The sequence below is a fragment of the Artemia franciscana genome, chromosome 11 (genome assembly GCF_032884065.1).
Source record: "Artemia franciscana chromosome 11, ASM3288406v1, whole genome shotgun sequence".
NCBI lineage: Eukaryota > Metazoa > Arthropoda > Branchiopoda > Anostraca > Artemiidae > Artemia > Artemia franciscana.
In genome coordinates this window covers 13,861,176-13,880,739 of record NC_088873.1, presented here as the reverse complement: position 1 = coordinate 13,880,739, position 19,564 = coordinate 13,861,176, and the positions used below count along the sequence as shown (strand labels likewise).

The following is a 19,564-nucleotide window of genomic DNA, read 5'->3' as shown; positions in this document are numbered from 1 at the left end:
TTTCCAAGATTTCCCCCTCCAACTCCCCCCAATGTAAAAAGATCTGGTTGGGATTTGAAATAAGAGGTCTGAGACATGAATTCCTTCTAAAAATCAAATTTCATTAAGATCCGATCATCTATTCGTAAGATAAAAATATCCCAATTTTCACGTTTTCCAAGAATTCCAGTTTCCCCCTCCAACTCCACCCAATGTCACAGGATCTGGTAGGAATTTAAAATTAGAACTTCAAAGCACAAGATACTTCTTGTGCTTTGAAATATCAAAATTTCATTAATATCTGGTCACCCTTTCGTAAGTTAAAAATACCTCAAATTTCAAATTACCCCCCCCCCCAATTCCACCAAAGAGAGCAGATCCGGTCCGGTTATGTCAGTCACGTATCTTAGACAGGTTTCTATTCTTCCCATCCAGTTTTATCCTGATATCACCGCTTTAAGAATTTTCTAAGATTTCCGGTCCCCCCAACTGCCCCCCCCCCCAATTACGCTTGATCCGGTTGAGATTTAAAATAAGAGATCTGAGTTACGAGGTCCTTCTAAATATGAAGTTTCATGAAGATCCGATCACTCCTTCGTAAGTTAAAATTACGTCATTTTTTCTTATTTTTCAGAATTAGCCCCCCCCCCAATAGAGTGGATCTGTTCCAATTATGTAAATCACGTATGTAAGACTTCTGCTCTTATTTTCCCCACCAAGTTTCATCCCGATCCCTCCAATCTAAGCGTTTTCCATGATTTTAGGTTCCCCACCCCAAACTTCCCCCAATGTAACCAGATCCGGTCAGGATTTAAAATAAAAGCTTTGAGATACGATATCCTTCTAAATATCAAATTTCATTGAGATCCGATCACCCGTTCGTAAGTTAAAAATACCTTATTTTTTTTAATTTTTCAGAATTAACCCCTCCCCCAACTACCCCAAAGAGAGCGGATCCGTTCCGGTTATGTCAATCATGTATCTAGGACTTGTGCTTATTTTTCCCACCAAGTTTCATCCCGATCCCTCCACTCTAAGTGTTTTCAAAGTTTTAGGTTTCCCCTCCCAACTTCCCCCCCCCCAAGTGTCACCAGATCCGGTCGGTTTTAAAATAAGAGCTCAGAGACACGATATCCTTCTAAATATCAAATTTCATTGACATCCGATCACCCGTTCGTAAATTAAAAATACCTCATTTTTTCTAATTTTTCAGAATTACCCCCCCCCCAACTACCCCAAAAAGAGCGGATCTGTTCCGGTTATGTCAATCATGTATCTAGGACTTGTGCTTAATATTCCCACCAAGTTTCATCCCGATCCCTCCACTCTAAGTTTTTCCCAAGTTTTAGGTTTCCCCCTCCCAACCCCCCCCCCCCAAGGTCACCAGATCTGGTCGGGATTTAAAATAAGAGCTCTAAGACACCAACCTTCTAAATATCGAATTTCATTGAGATCCGATCACCTGTTCGTAAGTTAAAAATACCTCATTTTTTAATTTTTCAGAATTGCCCCCCCCCCAACCACCCCAAAGAGAGTGGATCCGTTCCGGTTATGTCAATCATGTATCTAGGACTTGTGCTTATTTTTCCCACCAAGTTTCATCCTAATCCCTCCACTCTAAGTGTTTTCCAAGATTTTAGGTTTCCCCCTCCCATATCCCTCCTCTTCAATGTCACCGGTCGGGATTTAAAATAACAGCTCTGAGACACGATATCTTTCCAAATATCAAATTTCATTAAGATCTGATCAACAGTTCGTAAGTTAAAAATACTTTAATTTTTCTATTTTTCCGAATTAACCGGCCCCCACTCCCCCCCAGATGGTCAAATTGGGAAAACGACTACTTCTAATTTAAGCTGGTCTCGTCCCTGATACGCCTGCCAAATTTCATCGTCCTAGCTTACCTGGAAGTGCCTAAAGTAGCAAAACCGGGACCGACAGACCGACAGAATTGGCGATTGTTATATGTCACTTGGTTAATACCAAGTGCCATAAAAACTAAACAAGAGCTAAGAGCTCATATGGCACTTGTGACGAGGCGAGAAGAGCTAAGAGCCAAGAGATCATATGGTATGAGCTCTAACAAAATTCTATGAATCAATAGATTGATTTAAAAAGGAAAATAAGAGGCTTAATGCCGGTCAAGATTTAAAATAAGAGCTCTGAGTCACAAAGTCCTTCTAATTTTTCCTCTCCCTTTTGCCCCCCAGATGGTCGAATCTGGGAAAATGACTATATCAAGTCAAATTGTGCAGCTCCCTGACAAGCCTACCAATTTTCATCGCGCTAGCACGTCCAGAAGCACCGAAATCGCCAAATCACTGAACCCTCCCCCCAACTCCCCCAAAGAGAGCGAATCCAGTACGATTCTGTCAATCACTTATCAAGGACATTTGTTTATTCTATCCACCAAGCTTCATCCCGATTCCTCCACTCCAAGTGTTTTTCCAAGATTTCCGCCTCCAACTCCCCCCAATGTCAAAAGATCTGGTCGGGATTTGAAATAAGAGCTCTGAGACATGAATTCCTTCTAAAAAATCAAATTTCATTACGATCCGATCATCTACTCGTAAGGAAAATACCCCAATTTTCATGTTTTCCAAGAATTCCGGTTTCCCCCTCCAACTCCCCCGAATGTCACAGGATCTGGTCGGAATTTGAAATTAGAACTTTAAAGCACAAGATCCTTCTAAATATCAAATTTCATTAAGATCTGGTCACCCTTTCGTAAGTTACAAATACCTCAATTTTCAAAATACCCCCCCCCCAATTCCACCAAAGAGAGCAGATCCGGTCCAGTTATGTCAGTCACGTATCTTAGACAGGTTTCTATTCTTCCCATCCAGTTTCATCCTGATCTCACCGCTTTAAGTATTTTCTAAGATTTCCGGTCCCCTCAACTGCCCCCTCCCCCCAATTACGCTTGATCGGTTGAGATTAAAAATAAGATATCTGAGTTACGAGGTCCTTCTAAATATGAAGTTTCATGAAGATCCGATCACTCTTTCGTAAGTTAAAACTACGTCATTTTTTCTTATTTTTCAGAATTACCCCCCCCCCCAGATTGAGCGGATCCGTTCCAATTATGTAAATCACGTATGTAAGACTTTTGCTTATTTTTCCAACCAAGTTTCATCCCAATCCCTCCAATGTAAGCGTTTTTCATCATTTTAGGTTTCCCCACCCCAAACTTCCCCCAATGTCACCAGATCCGGTCAGGATTTAAAATAAGAGCTTTGAGACACGATATCCTTCTAAATATCAAATTTCATGGAGATGCAATCACCCGTTCGTAAGTTAAAAATGCCTCATTTTTTCTAATTTTTCAGAAATAACCCCCCCATGAACTGTTCCACATCTTTTTCAAGACCAACATTTGGCAAATCAGGCATCATATGGGCAACAACTTTGAATCCACAATCTTTCGCTAGATGAAAACTTTCTGAAGCCTCGTTTGATAAAATTAAATCGAACTAAGCAAGCTCCAACTCTCATTGATTGATTGGCACCCTTGGAGCACCATAAATTATTACTAAGAGTAGTAGCGAGTTTGCCACCTAAAACTTGGGAATCAGAAACGTCATCATAACGTAAATTATAGGCCACCCAACTAAGATTCAGTGAGCAGTAGTAAAAGTCGAACATCCCAAATATTTACACATACACTTCTATAACCAATGATTATATCTATATTTCTTTTGGGCAATCCTTTTTTCATTTTGCACAGTCATGCAAGGATACAATTGCATTCAAGACGAATTTAGTTGCTATTAAGCAGAATGGTTTCGCCAAAGGCTCAGTTTAAAGGACCGATTTTTATTATACAGTTTAAATTTAACCTAAAGGGCTGAAGAGACACAAAATTTTCTTCCACAGTCTAAGAGCGTATACATGTGAGCGATAAAAAGGCTTTTGAAGGAAAAGCAAGTTTTTTTGGCAAATATTTACGCTTAAAGAAGAACTTTATGTTAATTTTTAACCTGTTTCATAATAATTATTTAGAAATCTTTAGAAATAGTCTACAGGAGAAAAAAAAAACTATACCAGTTCTTTTTTTTATTAAGGAAACAAAAAAAAACGAAAAAACGAATGTTTTCTAACTGGTTATCCCCTTGGTAAGCAAAAATATCTTTTCCCTTTAGTTGAGGCAACAGCCTTTGAAAGTTTCAAGCCAATCAGAAAAAGTAACTCACAAGTAATACATGCGCTACACGCTTTGGTGTGCTTAATTTCCTTTACAAAAGAGGATTAACACTAATATTAATATATACATCATTTTATTTAGAATAAATTTTAAAAAGACACAAAATTGAATTTTAAAGGGCACTAAATAGGGTGAGACCTTTTGAATTTCAACCTTCTGGCCACAAGTTCCTATATTAAAGGTCTAGTTTCCTTGGTGGCCTAACTGATCTTCCAGACCGTGTTCTGTGGCACGGAGCCTCTGCGAAGACACTTTTTGAAGGCGATATTGGGCTGCTGGAAACATGGGAAGGAGCTTTATTTCTTGGAGCTGTATTGATAGGTGGAGTAGTAAATGGGATCTCTTTCATAATACAGGCGGCTTGATCATCCCCACACTCGGCATTTGGGTGATATGTGTCATGTTTGGTCCTATACCTCTTGCACTTTGATGCTGCAGGTAGAGCATCAGATATGTGTACTCTGTTTCTCTGCATGATTGATCCAGATTCCGTTGATAACTGTAATAACCAAGGGTGTCCTGCTGGTTTGACTACCTTGGCTGTGTTCAAAAGACCATCTGCTTCTTTTTGGTAAACGGCAATGTCGCCTGAATTTAGCTCATTACGAGGCTTGGAATCTTGGGCTTTTTCTGAGCCTTCTAAATTTGTTTCATTTAGAACTTCATCAGAGCCTGGGTTGCACATCATGCACGAATGGAAATCATGACTTTTGCATACTACAGCAGCACACAGGTCACACCGAAGCTGCTTTTTATCTTCTGGCTTGTCACCGCAAATATAACAAAATAAATGTCTGTCGTGAACCATGCACATGTCCTCCAGAATCTGCAGGCATAGCTCCGGTCTAAGTCTTTGGAGCACTTCGTGAATTGGGAAATCAGGCTGCACGTGCTCAGAACTGATTTGTTTTTCTAAATATTCATTTGTATGAATAATAGCATACATGCCACAATTGTAGATATCATTTTGCTTGTGAACAGGATAGCTTTTGCAGGATAGCTTTAAGTATCTTTCGTCATTTTGACATAAAGCTTGAATCCTCTGCAGAATAATAGCTGCTTCCTTTCTGTTCGACGGACTAAAGCCATCCATCAGGTGAAAACAAGACTCTTTAAAATTTATCACAGCCAAAATAAAATGGTTTCTACCAGTATCACTTATGTATTGGCCCGCTTTCACATAAAGAGGCAGGAGCAACACGGAACAGTGTTTGGGCACTTGGTAAAATACTTTTAATAATTCTTCCTGCTTGTCTGGTCGTGGAGTTGCAGAAACAAGAGGGAGATTGGCATCGCAGCTTATAGTATAGACATTCTGAAATGATCGACTTACAAAGTTTATGGCAAACGATACAGCTCTAGTTGTAAGCCATTTATTTGGAGTTAAAATAGAGATCAAATCCACCACTGAAAAGGGGTTAATATCACTCTCATATAGAAGAGGCGAATATGATTCAAAAAAGGCCAACTTATTCGGATTATTAAGTTGATAGTCCCTATCGAAGAGAAGACCGAATTTTTGGCCCAAAAGACACACCAGTTTATCCTTTACTTCTGCTGATATTTTATAACTGCTAAGGTCTAATGAATGTGTAAGACCGTTACCAAATCTTATTACGTTGGACATTTTACTTATCCTCCTTTGACTATAGCTTTCTGGAAATGGCTTCTTTTTGAGAGGCTCCGAATCTGAAACTATTGCTGCACCTGGTAAAGTAAACGGTTCTGCTTTTCTTTTCCTCGATTGCATCTCAAGAATATATCCTCTTCTCAGAATTCTGGGTCTTTAACAAATGAACCCATGTTTTGCATCTGATGGACGTCGCATTTCTTGTCGTTGAACTTGTGGCAGAGAACGTTTTCACTTTTAATCCCCAATGGCGAAAGTAATAGTTAATATTTCTTTCTGCAAGAGATATCATCTTGACCTCACTTTGAGCTTTCAGAATACAAACTGACTGTCGTAGCTCGAGCGATATTCTTATATAGAAGATTGACGTCATCATTTCCTCAATGCAATGGTTTGTACAAAGAAAATGACGTCAAGATTATCTGCTCTACTATGGTTCTGTACATTCTATAAAGATTTCATAACTAAAAATGGACGTCATACCAATTCCACTGCTATTGCAAGTCCGATTAGATTGATATCAGATTACTCGGTACCAGACTTCAAATATAAAAAATGTCTTCCAAAAGGCTCCCTGTATTTTTTTTCACCAGTCGATAAAGAATACATTGCGTAACCTTTATGGGTTGGGAGGTGAATATTAAGATGGATGTGCTAAAAGGCTTAAACCTAAATAAACTAAATTTTTTGGCCCAATTCTCTAAGCAACCATAAGCGCTGGCGAGGTAAGTGGATGGTGTCTTCTTTTTTTGCATATCTTGAGTGCATAATAATTCCAAAAGGAGTCAAATACCATGCAGGTTTCCAAAAGTCAAATTTAAAGAAAAGCACAAGTCGTCCAGACAAGTAACTTTTTATTCACCTGTAAATATTTATTCAACCTTATATTAAAGCAAATAAGCAGTTTCTTTTTTTGCATAGCTTCTGGAAGGTCATTCCACATGGTAACAGTACGTCTAATAAAGTGCTATTTCAATTACTCCCCCTACTGTAGGTAGCTCTGATGAGAAACAATATAGCTAGAATGCTAGCCATATTGCTCGTTAACTTTGCTCTGCCACGTATACGCTTTTGAAAACTTCTATTATGGAGAGTAGAGCATATATTTATGATGGACCGACACAGACGTTATACCACAACACTTCCATAACAACCAGGGGACTGTAAGGTTTGAGCAAAAGGTTTTCGACCATGATGATTCCAATAGTGTTTTTTGTTTCGATCCAGCGCCATCTTTTAGGCGTTTTATGATATCTTTCGGAATTCCCAAAATTGGTTTTCAAAATAAAATTTTACTATTTAGACTAGTCTAGACAGTAGTTACCACTCCTGAATCAGCTTGAAACGTTCACATCTTTTTTAATTTCTGGCTAATATGGGCCGTGGTTCGTCCTTTACTAGATTGCAGCGACAGCTGAAACCATGATTAGAAGATAAAATATTTTGTTGCTCAGATTGCTTGATTTTAGTTTCGTGGGAGACAATTAATATGCCACTGGACCATTGGTAACTAGCGGATGGAGCATATTCAGTACCAAGCTTAAGGTCAATTATGAATAGTGGAAGGACGAATTGGTTAGGAAGAAGTTCTTATATTTAATTATAACTCCTAGCTTCTGGCGCTCGGCCTATTTGAGATCTACCAAGAAATTTACTCATAAAACACAAAGATTATCAATTCTTCAATCAATTGACCATTTCCTTCATCATTTCCTGAAAGTTCCAAATTTATATACTTAGACATTCCTCAGTTACAGCCTATTGACAACTCATATACACATACGGTATTTTGATTTAGTTCAACACTCCTGAACACTTTCCATTCTCTGAAAGTCTCACCTGAATACTCTTCGTCTTTTGGAAAGTAGATGGTCAAACATACATACCTTTCTCAAAAACATTACAATGTGTAAACAATGAACGAATTGCCTAACTTACAGTCTTTGCCCAAAGGGCTGTGCGGGACATCTACATCTACAAATTAATGGACCTATATAAATATTGTATTAATGTTTCTCCAGGCACAGAGGGGATAAGGCCAGGCGGGGCATCCTGGGCCTTAGGAATGGCTGGTAACAAGTTCTACCAAGAGCTTTATTTTCACTGATTTTTAAAGTTGATTTTCCTCTTTTACTATACAAAAATTTCAAATGTATTTAAGCCAACGCATACAAAATATTTAAACATCAGAGAATACTATTGTGGAGGTCATGATGGCTTCAGCCCCTTAGAAGACCAATTTATGCAGAACTTCTATCCAGATGAACAATAATACCCGTCTCTGCCCACCGAATTTCTTTAGTAAAATTATTATAAAGAACTTATTCAACAAAACTACTGTTCATCTAAAATTTTGACCAAATAATCAAAATTTGTCCAAAATTTTACTTACAATCCAATATTTGAAATCTCAAGCAGAGAACTGATAAAGCGAGAAGCTACCAACCAATTTACAAGCATTGGTAGTTACACCATACCTAAAAAAAATTCCAATTTCCATTCTAAGGCACAGGTGGAATTATCAAGGTGGAACATGAGTGGGAATTATCAAGGAGGGGATGGATACGCTGGCTGCGGTATGTTATTGCTATGCATTACGTAAGGATATACAATGAACACACAAATTCTGAGAACAATTGTCCTCGGAAAATTCACAGGAAAACACATTTTCCTACTCGATTTTCAACGACAATTTACTTTACTTGTTTATATTTTTTAGTTTTCCACTACCTCCCCCCTTATGTTCATTAAATATAATCAAAAATAATCAAGTTGTAAGTAAGGAGCGACTCGGCTCAATAGTAACCGAAACTCTAGAAAAAGGAATTCTGATATCATTAGATACATCAAAAGAATATGCTGATTCCAAATAGAAGTTACCAGCGTGAGAAAATTGGCCTGATTTTTCAAATAGGTGGGAAATACCAAGTCCCCTAAAAACCACCATATTTAGCAGATGTTTCCTCCTCCTATATATTTTGCATTTTCTGCCAGAACAAAGATCACGGATGCGTTTTTATTTGTTCTTTTTTTCAAGGGATGATTATATCGAAATAATGGTCCTGGAAGATAGGGAAAGGGCGCATTCAAACGAAAATTAATTCAAAATAGTTGCTGAATCCCAGTTCTAAGTTAGACAGATTAGTTCGACAAATTAGAACAGTTTAGACAAAACAATATTGAGCATTGTTCCAAAAATTAGACAGGGTGTTAATTACGCAACATTTCTGGAGTCCCATGGTTTATAACAATGATGTCATCATGAACTCGTCGTTATTACGCCAAAACGGCGTATTTGGCATTTTGACATATTTGAAGTGGCTGCCGAAAATATTTTGCTATGCTTTGCTCAAAAAGAGGATCAGCAGAATAATATACAATGGAGGATCAAAGTATGACTGAATAGACAGTGCCCTGCTTACTACTCCTCTGAATCCTGCTTGTTATTTCAGACAAATGGAAATTATTTTCAAATATCAGATACGGCTTTTAAATTTCCAAAGAGCAATAAATCACTCTTTGAACTATAAATTTTAACCATGTCATACATTAAAAGAATTATAATTAAAAATGAAAACTAAGATTTTAAAAGTTATAATGATTAATACATCTGTAGAATTACCTCGCGCCCCGCGGAATAGAACCTGAAATCCCAAGCTTTCCAGATACAGTCATCTTCACTATGAGGTAATAAAGATAATATTTGAAAGCATGATGGTAGTTTGGCGAATTACAATTTCCTATCTTTTATCCCCTCCTTTTTAGTTTTGTTAGTTTTTTTTTTTTACTTATGTCCTGGTCGTCATTTATACTCCCTGTGTCCCGGTGCTTTGTTGATTGCTAATCGAACATTCCTTTTGTCCTGGTCGCTTTCTCTTTGAGTGTCGTCATTTATTTTTTTCTTTTTTAGTTCTTTTAGTTTTTACCTTTTTTAGTTTTTTTTAGTTTTTTAGATGAAAATTTTTTTTAGTTTTTTCCTTTTTTTCTTTTTAGTTTTTTATTGGTTTTTACCTTTATTTTAGCTTATTTTTCAGTTTTTTCCTTTTTTTATTTTTTTTTTATTTTTTATTTTTTTTAGTTTTTTACCTTTTTTTAGTTTTTTTAGTTTTTTTAGTTTTTTAGCTTTTTTACTTTTTTTATTAGTTTTTAGTTTTTTTTTGTAGTTTTTGCCTTTTTTTAGTTTTTTTCAGTTTTTTTTTAGTTTTTTATTGGTTTTTACCTTTATTCTAGCTTATTTTTCAGTTTTTTCCTTTTTTTTAGTTTTTTTTTAGTTTTTAGTTTTTTTAGTTTTTTACCTTTTTTTAGTTTTTTTAGTTTTTTAGCTTTTTTATTTTTTTTATTAGTTATCTGGTCCGGTCCCTGATACGCTTGCCAAATTTCATCGTCCTAGCTTACCTGGAAGTACCTAAAGTAGCAAAACCGGGACTTTAGGTTTCCCCCCTCCAATTCCCCCCAATGTCATCAGATCCGGTTGGGATTTAAAATAAGAGCTCTGAGACACAATATCATTCCAAATATGAAATTTCATTAAGATCCAATCACCCACTCATAAGTTAAAAATACTTCATTTTTTCTATTTTTTGCGAATTAACCGGCCCCCTACTCCCCCCCAGATGGTCAAATCGGGAAAACGACTATTTCTAATTTAATCTGGTCCGGTCCCTGATACGCTTGCCAAATTTCATCGTCCTAGCTTACCTGGAAGTGCCTAAAGTAGCAAAACCGGGACCGACAGACAGACCGACAGACGATTGGCGATTGCTATATGTCACTTGGTTAATATCAAGTGCCATAAAAAACTAAAAACTGAAAAAGAAAAAAAAACTAAAAAGAGGAAAAAAACTGAAAAATAAAGGAGAAAAAGAAAACAAAAAAATAAAAATAAACAAAAAAAGGTAAAATGTATTCAAGCCGAAGTAGCTGAATTGGTAAAGCGTTATGTTTCAGGTTTTAGGTCCGATAGGTTCCAGGTTCGAACCTTGGCTTTAGCATTAATACAAAAGAAGAAAAAAACTAAAAAAGGTCAGACCGGGACGCAGGGAATATAAATGACGACCGGGACACTCAAAGAGAAAATACAGACTGGGACACCGGAACACAAATGACGACTGGGACGTGTGTGTGGACTGGCGTCATGTTTGTGTGTCGACTGACGTCATGTTTGTCGACTATAAATGACGACTGGGACACAGGGACACAACTACAACGGGGACGCCGGGGGGCACAGGGGGGATATATAAATGACGATGGGGATACAGGGAATGTTTGATTAGCAATCACCATCAACAAAGCTCAAGGGCAATCATTAGAATAATGAGGTATAGATCTGAATACGGATAGTTTTTCCCATGGGCAATTATATGTTGCATGTTCAAGAGTCGGTAAACCTGATAATCTATTTATATGTAGGTGGGACACAGGGACACAACTACAATGCCGCGTAACTAATATGGCGCGTAACGATTTACGCGCGCGTGGGGGGGGGGCTTGGGGGGGCGCGAAGCACCCCACCAACTAGGTGTTGGGGTGGCGAAACAACTTCCTTGATTAACTAAAACTCACTATGAACTGTTCCACATCTCTTTCAAGACCAACATTTGGCAAATCGGGCATCATATGGGCAACAACTTTGAATCCACAATCTTTCGCTAGATGAAAACTTTCTGTCACAGCTAAAAATAAAACATTACTAAAAAAAGACTTCTTTGCAACAAGTAAAGAATAATGGACATGCAGTTAAACGTGAGGGCAATTAATTGAGCCTGAGGGCCTTAATTCTAAGGAAGCCTCGTTTGATAAAATTAAATCGAACTAAGCAAGCTCCAACTCTCATTGATTGATTGGCACCCTTGGAGCACCATAAATTATTACTAAGAGTAGTAGCGAGTTTGCCACCTAAAACTTGGGAATCAGAAACGTCATCATAACGTAAATTATAGGCCACCCAACTAAGATTCAGTGAGCAGTAGTAAAAGTCGAACATCCCAAATATTTACACATACACTTCTATAACCAATGATTATATCTATATTTCTTTTGGGCAATCCTTTTTTCATTTTGCACAGTCATGCAAGGATACAATTGCATTCAAGACGAATTTAGTTGCTATTAAGCAGAATGGTTTCGCCAAAGGCTCAGTTTAAAGGACCGATTTTTATTATACAGTTTAAATTTAACCTAAAGGGCTGAAGAGACACAAAATTTTCTTCCACAGTCTAAGAGCGTATACATGTGAGCGATAAAAAGGCTTTTGAAGGAAAAGCAAGTTTTTTTGGCAAATATTTACGCTTAAAGAAGAACTTTATGTTAATTTTTAACCTGTTTCATAATAATTATTTAGAAATCTTTAGAAATAGTCTACAGGAGAAAAAAAAAACTATACCAGTTCTTTTTTTTATTAAGGAAACAAAAAAAAAAAACGAAAAAACGAATGTTTTCTAACTGGTTATCCCCTTGGTAAGCAAAAATATCTTTTCCCTTTAGTTGAGGCAACAGCCTTTGAAAGTTTCAAGCCAATCAGAAAAAGTAACTCACAAGTAATACATGCGCTACACGCTTTGGTGTGCTTAATTTCCTTTACAAAAGAGGATTAACACTAATATTAATATATACATCATTTTATTTAGAATAAATTTTAAAAAGACACAAAATTGAATTTTAAAGGGCACTAAATAGGGTGAGACCTTTTGAATTTCAACCTTCTGGCCACAAGTTCCTATATTAAAGGTCTAGTTTCCTTGGTGGCCTAACTGATCTTCCAGACCGTGTTCTGTGGCACGGAGCCTCTGCGAAGACACTTTTTGAAGGCGATATTGGGCTGCTGGAAACATGGGAAGGAGCTTTATTTCTTGGAGCTGTATTGATAGGTGGAGTAGTAAATGGGATCTCTTTCATAATACAGGCGGCTTGATCATCCCCACACTCGGCATTTGGGTGATATGTGTCATGTTTGGTCCTATACCTCTTGCACTTTGATGCTGCAGGTAGAGCATCAGATATGTGTACTCTGTTTCTCTGCATGATTGATCCAGATTCCGTTGATAACTGTAATAACCAAGGGTGTCCTGCTGGTTTGACTACCTTGGCTGTGTTCAAAAGACCATCTGCTTCTTTTTGGTAAACGGCAATGTCGCCTGAATTTAGCTCATTACGAGGCTTGGAATCTTGGGCTTTTTCTGAGCCTTCTAAATTTGTTTCATTTAGAACTTCATCAGAGCCTGGGTTGCACATCATGCACGAATGGAAATCATGACTTTTGCATACTACAGCAGCACACAGGTCACACCGAAGCTGCTTTTTATCTTCTGGCTTGTCACCGCAAATATAACAAAATAAATGTCTGTCGTGAACCATGCACATGTCCTCCAGAATCTGCAGGCATAGCTCCGGTCTAAGTCTTTGGAGCACTTCCTGAATTGGGAAATCAGGCTGCACGTGCTCAGAACTGATTTGTTTTTCTAAATATTCATTTGTATGAATAATAGCATACATGCCACAATTGTAGATATCATTTTGCTTGTGAACAGGATAGCTTTTGCAGGATAGCTTTAAGTATCTTTCGTCATTTTGACATAAAGCTTGAATCCTCTGCAGAATAATAGCTGCTTCCTTTCTGTTCGACGGACTAAAGCCATCCATCAGGTGAAAACAAGACTCTTTAAAATTTATCACAGCCAAAATAAAATGGTTTCTACCAGTATCACTTATGTATTGGCCCGCTTTCACATAAAGAGGCAGGAGCAACACGGAACAGTGTTTGGGCACTTGGTAAAATGCTTTTAATAATTCTTCCTGCTTGTCTGGTCGTGGAGTTGCAGAAACAAGAGGGAGATTGGCATCGCAGCTTATAGTATAGACATTCTGAAATGATCGACTTACAAAGTTTATGGCAAACGATACAGCTCTAGTTGTAAGCCATTTATTTGGAGTTAAAATAGAGATCAAATCCACCACTGAAAAGGGGTTAATATCACTCTCATATAGAAGAGGCGAATATGATTCAAAAAAGGCCAACTTATTCGGATTATTAAGTTGATAGTCCCTATCGAAGAGAAGACCGAATTTTTGGCCCAAAAGACACACCAGTTTATCCTTTACTTCTGCTGATATTTTATAACTGCTAAGGTCTAATGAATGTGTAAGACCGTTACCAAATCTTATTACGTTGGACATTTTACTTATCCTCCTTTGACTATAGCTTTCTGGAAATGGCTTCTTTTTGAGAGGCTCCGAATCTGAAACTATTGCTGCACCTGGTAAAGTAAACGGTTCTGCTTTTCTTTTCCTCGATTGCATCTCAAGAATATATCCTCTTCTCAGGAATTCTGGGTCTTTAACAAATGAACCCATGTTTTGCATCTGATGGACGTCGCATTTCTTGTCGTTGAACTTGTGGCAGAGAACGTTTTCACTTTTAATCCCCAATGGCGAAAAGTAATAGTTAATATTTCTTTCTGCAAGAGATATCATCTTGACCTCACTTTGAGCTTTCAGAATTACAACTGACTGTCGTAGCTCGAGCGATATTCTTATATAGAAGAGTGACGTCATCATTTCCTCAATGCAATGGTTTGTACAAAGAAAATGACGTCAAGATTATCTGCTCTACTATGGTTTCTGTACATTCTATAAAGATTTCATAACTAAAAATGACGTCATACCAATTCCACTGCTATTGCAAGTCCGATTAGATTGATATCAGATTACTCGGTACCAGACTTCAAATATAAAAAATGTCTTCCAAAAGGCTCCCTGTATTTTTTTTCGTATTTTTTGTATTTTATTTCAAATTTGAAAGTATTTAAAAAATAAAGTTAAAATTATTAACTTATCCATTGGACATTGTTTGACAAAGAACATCCAGAAAATCTGAATAATTCTTGTCATCATTGTGGCAGAAACCCCAAATTAATCAAAAATTGCCAAGGATTTCAATTGGAAGGGAAAATTGACTCCTAGAGTTCGAAAATTACCTTCCCTTTTTTATCTTTGTTGAAAAAAAACTAATTTAAAAATTACACAAAAGTTTTTCTTTTGTAAATCAAAGTATGAGGGGTAAACATTTCCAGGGGGTGGGTACACTGACTATCGTTTTTATGTCTGTAATTCCCTTCTCAAGCAAAACTCGGTCTCCTAGTACAGCATGACATAAATGATAAAAATAGAAAAAGAGAATGGGTTGGTACCGCTTATACTTGCACACAAAATTTCTAAACTATGAGAAAAATATACAATTTTGTTTATATTTGCTTTATTCTATTCTCAGTAGACAGTTTGTACAGCATGCAGATGCAGAGATAAATGCCCCACAAATAGCGCCGGCGTTGTGCGAAATGCAACTAATTTCTGCAGTAATTCTTAGTACATTTATGTCAATTCATTTTTTTGAGCTGGTTAAAGAAAATATTTAGAAAAGCGAAAATAGCACGAAGTCAGCATGGTATTATACATAGAGGCAGTTTTACATTTATGAATTAGTATGTGAATCCGAAACGTAAGAGATAGGATGTTCTCGTTACTTACAAACAGCAGTAACAGAATTTAAATAATAACAATAACATGGAATTTCAAATAACAGAATTTGGAGCTTCTATTAACTATTATTATCTACGCTTATTACGCATTTCAATGACAAATAAGAGAATCAGAGTTTCAATTAAATACTGGAAATACAAATTTAGACAATTAAAGTATTCTTAGAGAGGATCCTCCTCTACCAAATTTCATGACCAAACCAACTGATTTAAGTAAAAATATCATTATAAAAAGCACTAAGTCTTGTTTTCTTTTTCAATGATTTCCTTTTCATTCAGGAAATTGTATTCACTATATGTCTACCTTCTTATTCTTCAATGACTCTGTTTCTATCCTCTTAGAATCCTTAGAATCATAGTTTCAATTAAATACTGGAAATAAAAATTTAGACAATTAAAGTATTCTTGGAGAGGATCCTCCTCTATCAAATTTCATGACCAAACCAACTGATTTGAGTAAAAATATCATTATAAAAAGCACAAAGTCTTATTTTCTTTTTCAATGATTTCCTTTTCATTCAGGAAATTGTATTCACTATATGTCTACCTTCTTATTCTTCAATGACTCTGTTTCTATCCTCTTTGCCAATTTAGAGGATGTGTTCATTTCAACTTGTGAAGAGAATCCAATCTTGAACTGATAAATTTTAGGAAGTAAATGCACCTTAAATGTCAGGGGGGAAAATTGACCAGAGTAAATGTGGCAAAACATCTAGGCTCACATTTTTACTTGATAATAAGGTTTCAAGGGCAGTATATTTGGAAAAATATTAATGTAAAAGACATTATAAAGTGCATTGGGCCCCTATTTTTCTTGTTTTCCTATGTTAAAAAAAGCATGGATTAATTTAAAAAACATCATCTTCACAAAGTAAAAAGCAAATTTGACACTTAAAATAAGCAACAGTTTTAAAGCTATTTGATAAATTAAAAAAAATTCCAAATTGGGGGGGGGGGGGTAACTACCCCCACGATACTAGCACTTCTAAAGGTATGAAGGTGAATATATAAGAGAATAATGAGGGGAAAGTTTAACTGAATCCGACAACACTATGTACACGAAGGTTGTGAAAAGAATCTTTTTCAGGAATGGCATAAGGTATTAATTTTTACTTTCTAGGCATGCTTTGGGGGAAGATCAATTGACCAAAGGGCGGCATGTGTACGTTATAACTAATACCACTACAGCTACTCCAGCTGCTACTTTTATTGCGGATAAGGTTAAGGGCAACATGATGCAAATTTTACGAAGCGTTGAGGGGAAGTCGACCTAAATTAAAACACACTATGGGCACAAAGGTTATCATTAAGGCATATCGGCCAAATCATAGCAACGGCTTAAAGCATTAAGTTCAAACTTCCAGGGCTGGATGAGGGGAACAAATAAAGGTCAAAGTGAGTCAAATGAAAGCAGAAAGAAAGTTTGCTTTGGGTGCATTTGAGGAAGGGGTTAAGATCTAATTTCGAATGTGAAAGATCTTACATACCTGTGACGGTATTGATCTGAACTACTTCCCATGAAAAATATTAAAATTTGGGACAAAAATCCTAGTATTTGAAGCTTCAAACACCTCATCCACCCCTCTCCCTTATCCCTTTTTTACTTCCCCGTCAAGATTATACAGATCTATGCATCTCTGGTAAAATATCATGTAAAATTATTTTATTAAAACATTTCAAGCAAAAAAAAAAAAAAAATACATAGCTTAAGCCAAGAACAAGTATTTCATTTGTCGAACAATACTCAGGTATCTGTTGGCAAATTATCACTAAGTAGAAAGTCATAAAACAGAGTCTAATATTTGTTCAAAGACTCACGCTAAAGACAATTGAATGATAGTTACATGCCTAGAAACTATACTATTTGTTAGGGGGCTACAATCCTCTACCCTTCTCCTTGTGACATATAGTTTTTACTTCATATATATATATATATATATATATATATATATATATATATATATATATATATATATATATATATATATATATATATATATATATATATATATATATATATATATATATATATGTATATATATATATATATATATGTATATATATATATATATATATATATATGTATGTATATATATATATATATATATATATATATATATATATATATATATATATATATATATATATATATATATATATATCCCAGATTTTCAAACATTTATTCTACTAGGGACTAAGTAGGATAAAGATCGAAGGGCCGTAAGTCACAAGGTTCTTCATATATAAGGCAACTTCAGTGTTTTTTTAATTTGAATGTCTCAGGGTCAGGCAAATTATATAAAAAAAGAAAGAAAACCGTTTGATAAACTTAGATACAAATTATGTATATGCCCTCCCCTATTTTGCCCCTGTTGCTTTGTTTGTCTGTTTAATTCTATTTAATTCATCTGAACAACTTCGTAAGAAAAGTACGAAAATTCGGACCTAAGCCCCTAAAAGCACACAAGCCTAAAAGCTATAAATTACAGGTCTTTGAAAGGTTTATACTGTAAAAAAAATTAAGTGATATCTACATATATTGGACTACTTGATCCATGAAGCTCTTTAGAAAAAAGAAAAATTGACCATCCATCAAGAATTTCTTAAAAAATCGATTCTGAATTTTACGTCTTAGAATAAGGGTTCTAAGTCTCGGCCAGCAGTTATAACTTTCAGTCTTGGGAGTTCTGCTACAGTGTCTTCTTGGAGAGATGTTTCATTCAAATTGAGTAAATGTTTTGGTAGTCATGGTTTCCCAAGGTTTTTGCATATTTGCTCTAGGTTTTCCTTATGTTTCTGCACAGTAACCAACCCAAGTTCTCTTTTAGTGCGTTTCTTTACCATGTTTCAAGAAGTACTTTTGCAAACTAACTAGGCCGAGTTCTTCCTTAATTACATTTTTTTTGCGTCTTTCAAAATATTTGACCGTAGCTTAATTTGTCAGAGCACTGCTATTTAAATTTTGAAACATCCGCTTGCAGTGTAAATTTAGTCTAGTTGAAACGCTGACCGTAATTATAAGGGTGATACCAGTATTCAGGCAACGCACATTGAAACTAAACATTCAACTCTCAGAAGTTTCCAATATAAAACTGACGGTAGTAAATTGCAGTGGAAAAAAAAATCAATGGGAACGTTGAGAAAAAGAAAAAACCCTTAAGAGTCTAATTGTTCTTTCCAAAACCCTTTGCAAAACAGTGTTAAAATTATTAAACTTGTATACGTTTTTTATATAAATCGAAATAGATCTGGCACAAAAATGCTTAATTGAGAAAGCTCAGAAAAAAAAGTAGGAAACGAAAATTATACTGCCGGGTTAGGGCATTAGATAGAAACCAAAATCAATACCATTACATGTCTGTTGTCGCCACACAAGTAAAAAATATTTAACCCAGAAGAGATAGTCGGGTAGTTTTCCACACAGTCCCCCCATTAATAAAAAATCAGGTGAGGTTTTTTTTATTAAATTATTTTTAATGTTTTACTATTTCTACTTTTTGTTCCAATTTAATAGCTTTTATTTTCAAACTGAAAAAAGGTAAGTATGGTTACTCTGAGTCGTTCGTATAATTTTTTTCAACACACACAGGTAAAATCTCGACCTCTGTTTTACTCTCAGTGCCTATTATAGCAAAATTTAGGCACGTAACCTTGACTAGTTAGATTAGGCTCGGCGAATACAATCAGGTCTTATTCTAAATCCATTTGTATAATAATAAATAAATCAATCCTACCTTTAACAGTATGACCCCGATTCGTATCTCTGGCGACATCTTCATACACAGACTGAACTCCAATTTCAAGGCGAGTGCATCCATATCGAAGCATATCTGACAAATGTCTCTTCAAACAATAGTCTGGTCTTGTTTCGATTGTAATACCAATACACTTTGTCTGACTTCTCTCTGAGTACCTAGGAAACGGAATCAAATGATACTTCCTGATATATTTAATTGCAACAGTAGCTTCTCTATCCTTAATTTATGTGTACCCAAAAAAGATCCTAAATTTTCTCCAATTTTTTGGGACTTTTTACTCAAACTGTCAACAAATTTTGTCTTTTTATAATTGCCTCTCCCCCAAAAAAGATTCCTGTACGCTTGAAGGCTATGGTATTCTATAGACATCTTAAACAGTTTCCAAAACAATCGTTAAAATTCCTTATTATTAACAAGAAAACAAAACAACAAAGAATAATAAACAAATTGAGCACCTTCG

General features: G+C 35.9%; 1 protein-coding gene across 1 annotated transcript in view; it reads right to left on the bottom strand.

The window, feature by feature from the left end:
* LOC136032848 (elongator complex protein 3) overlaps nucleotides 1–19,564 on the bottom strand; it is a 69,302-nt gene that overhangs the window by 26,064 nt on the left and 23,674 nt on the right. The window contains exons 5-6 of the mRNA XM_065713259.1: nucleotides 19,081–19,259; nucleotides 11,376–11,485 (exon numbers count right to left, since the gene is read on the bottom strand). Coding sequence (XP_065569331.1) covers nucleotides 11,376–11,485; nucleotides 19,081–19,259 — 289 coding nt within the window. The remainder of the gene's footprint in view (nucleotides 1–11,375; nucleotides 11,486–19,080; nucleotides 19,260–19,564) is intronic.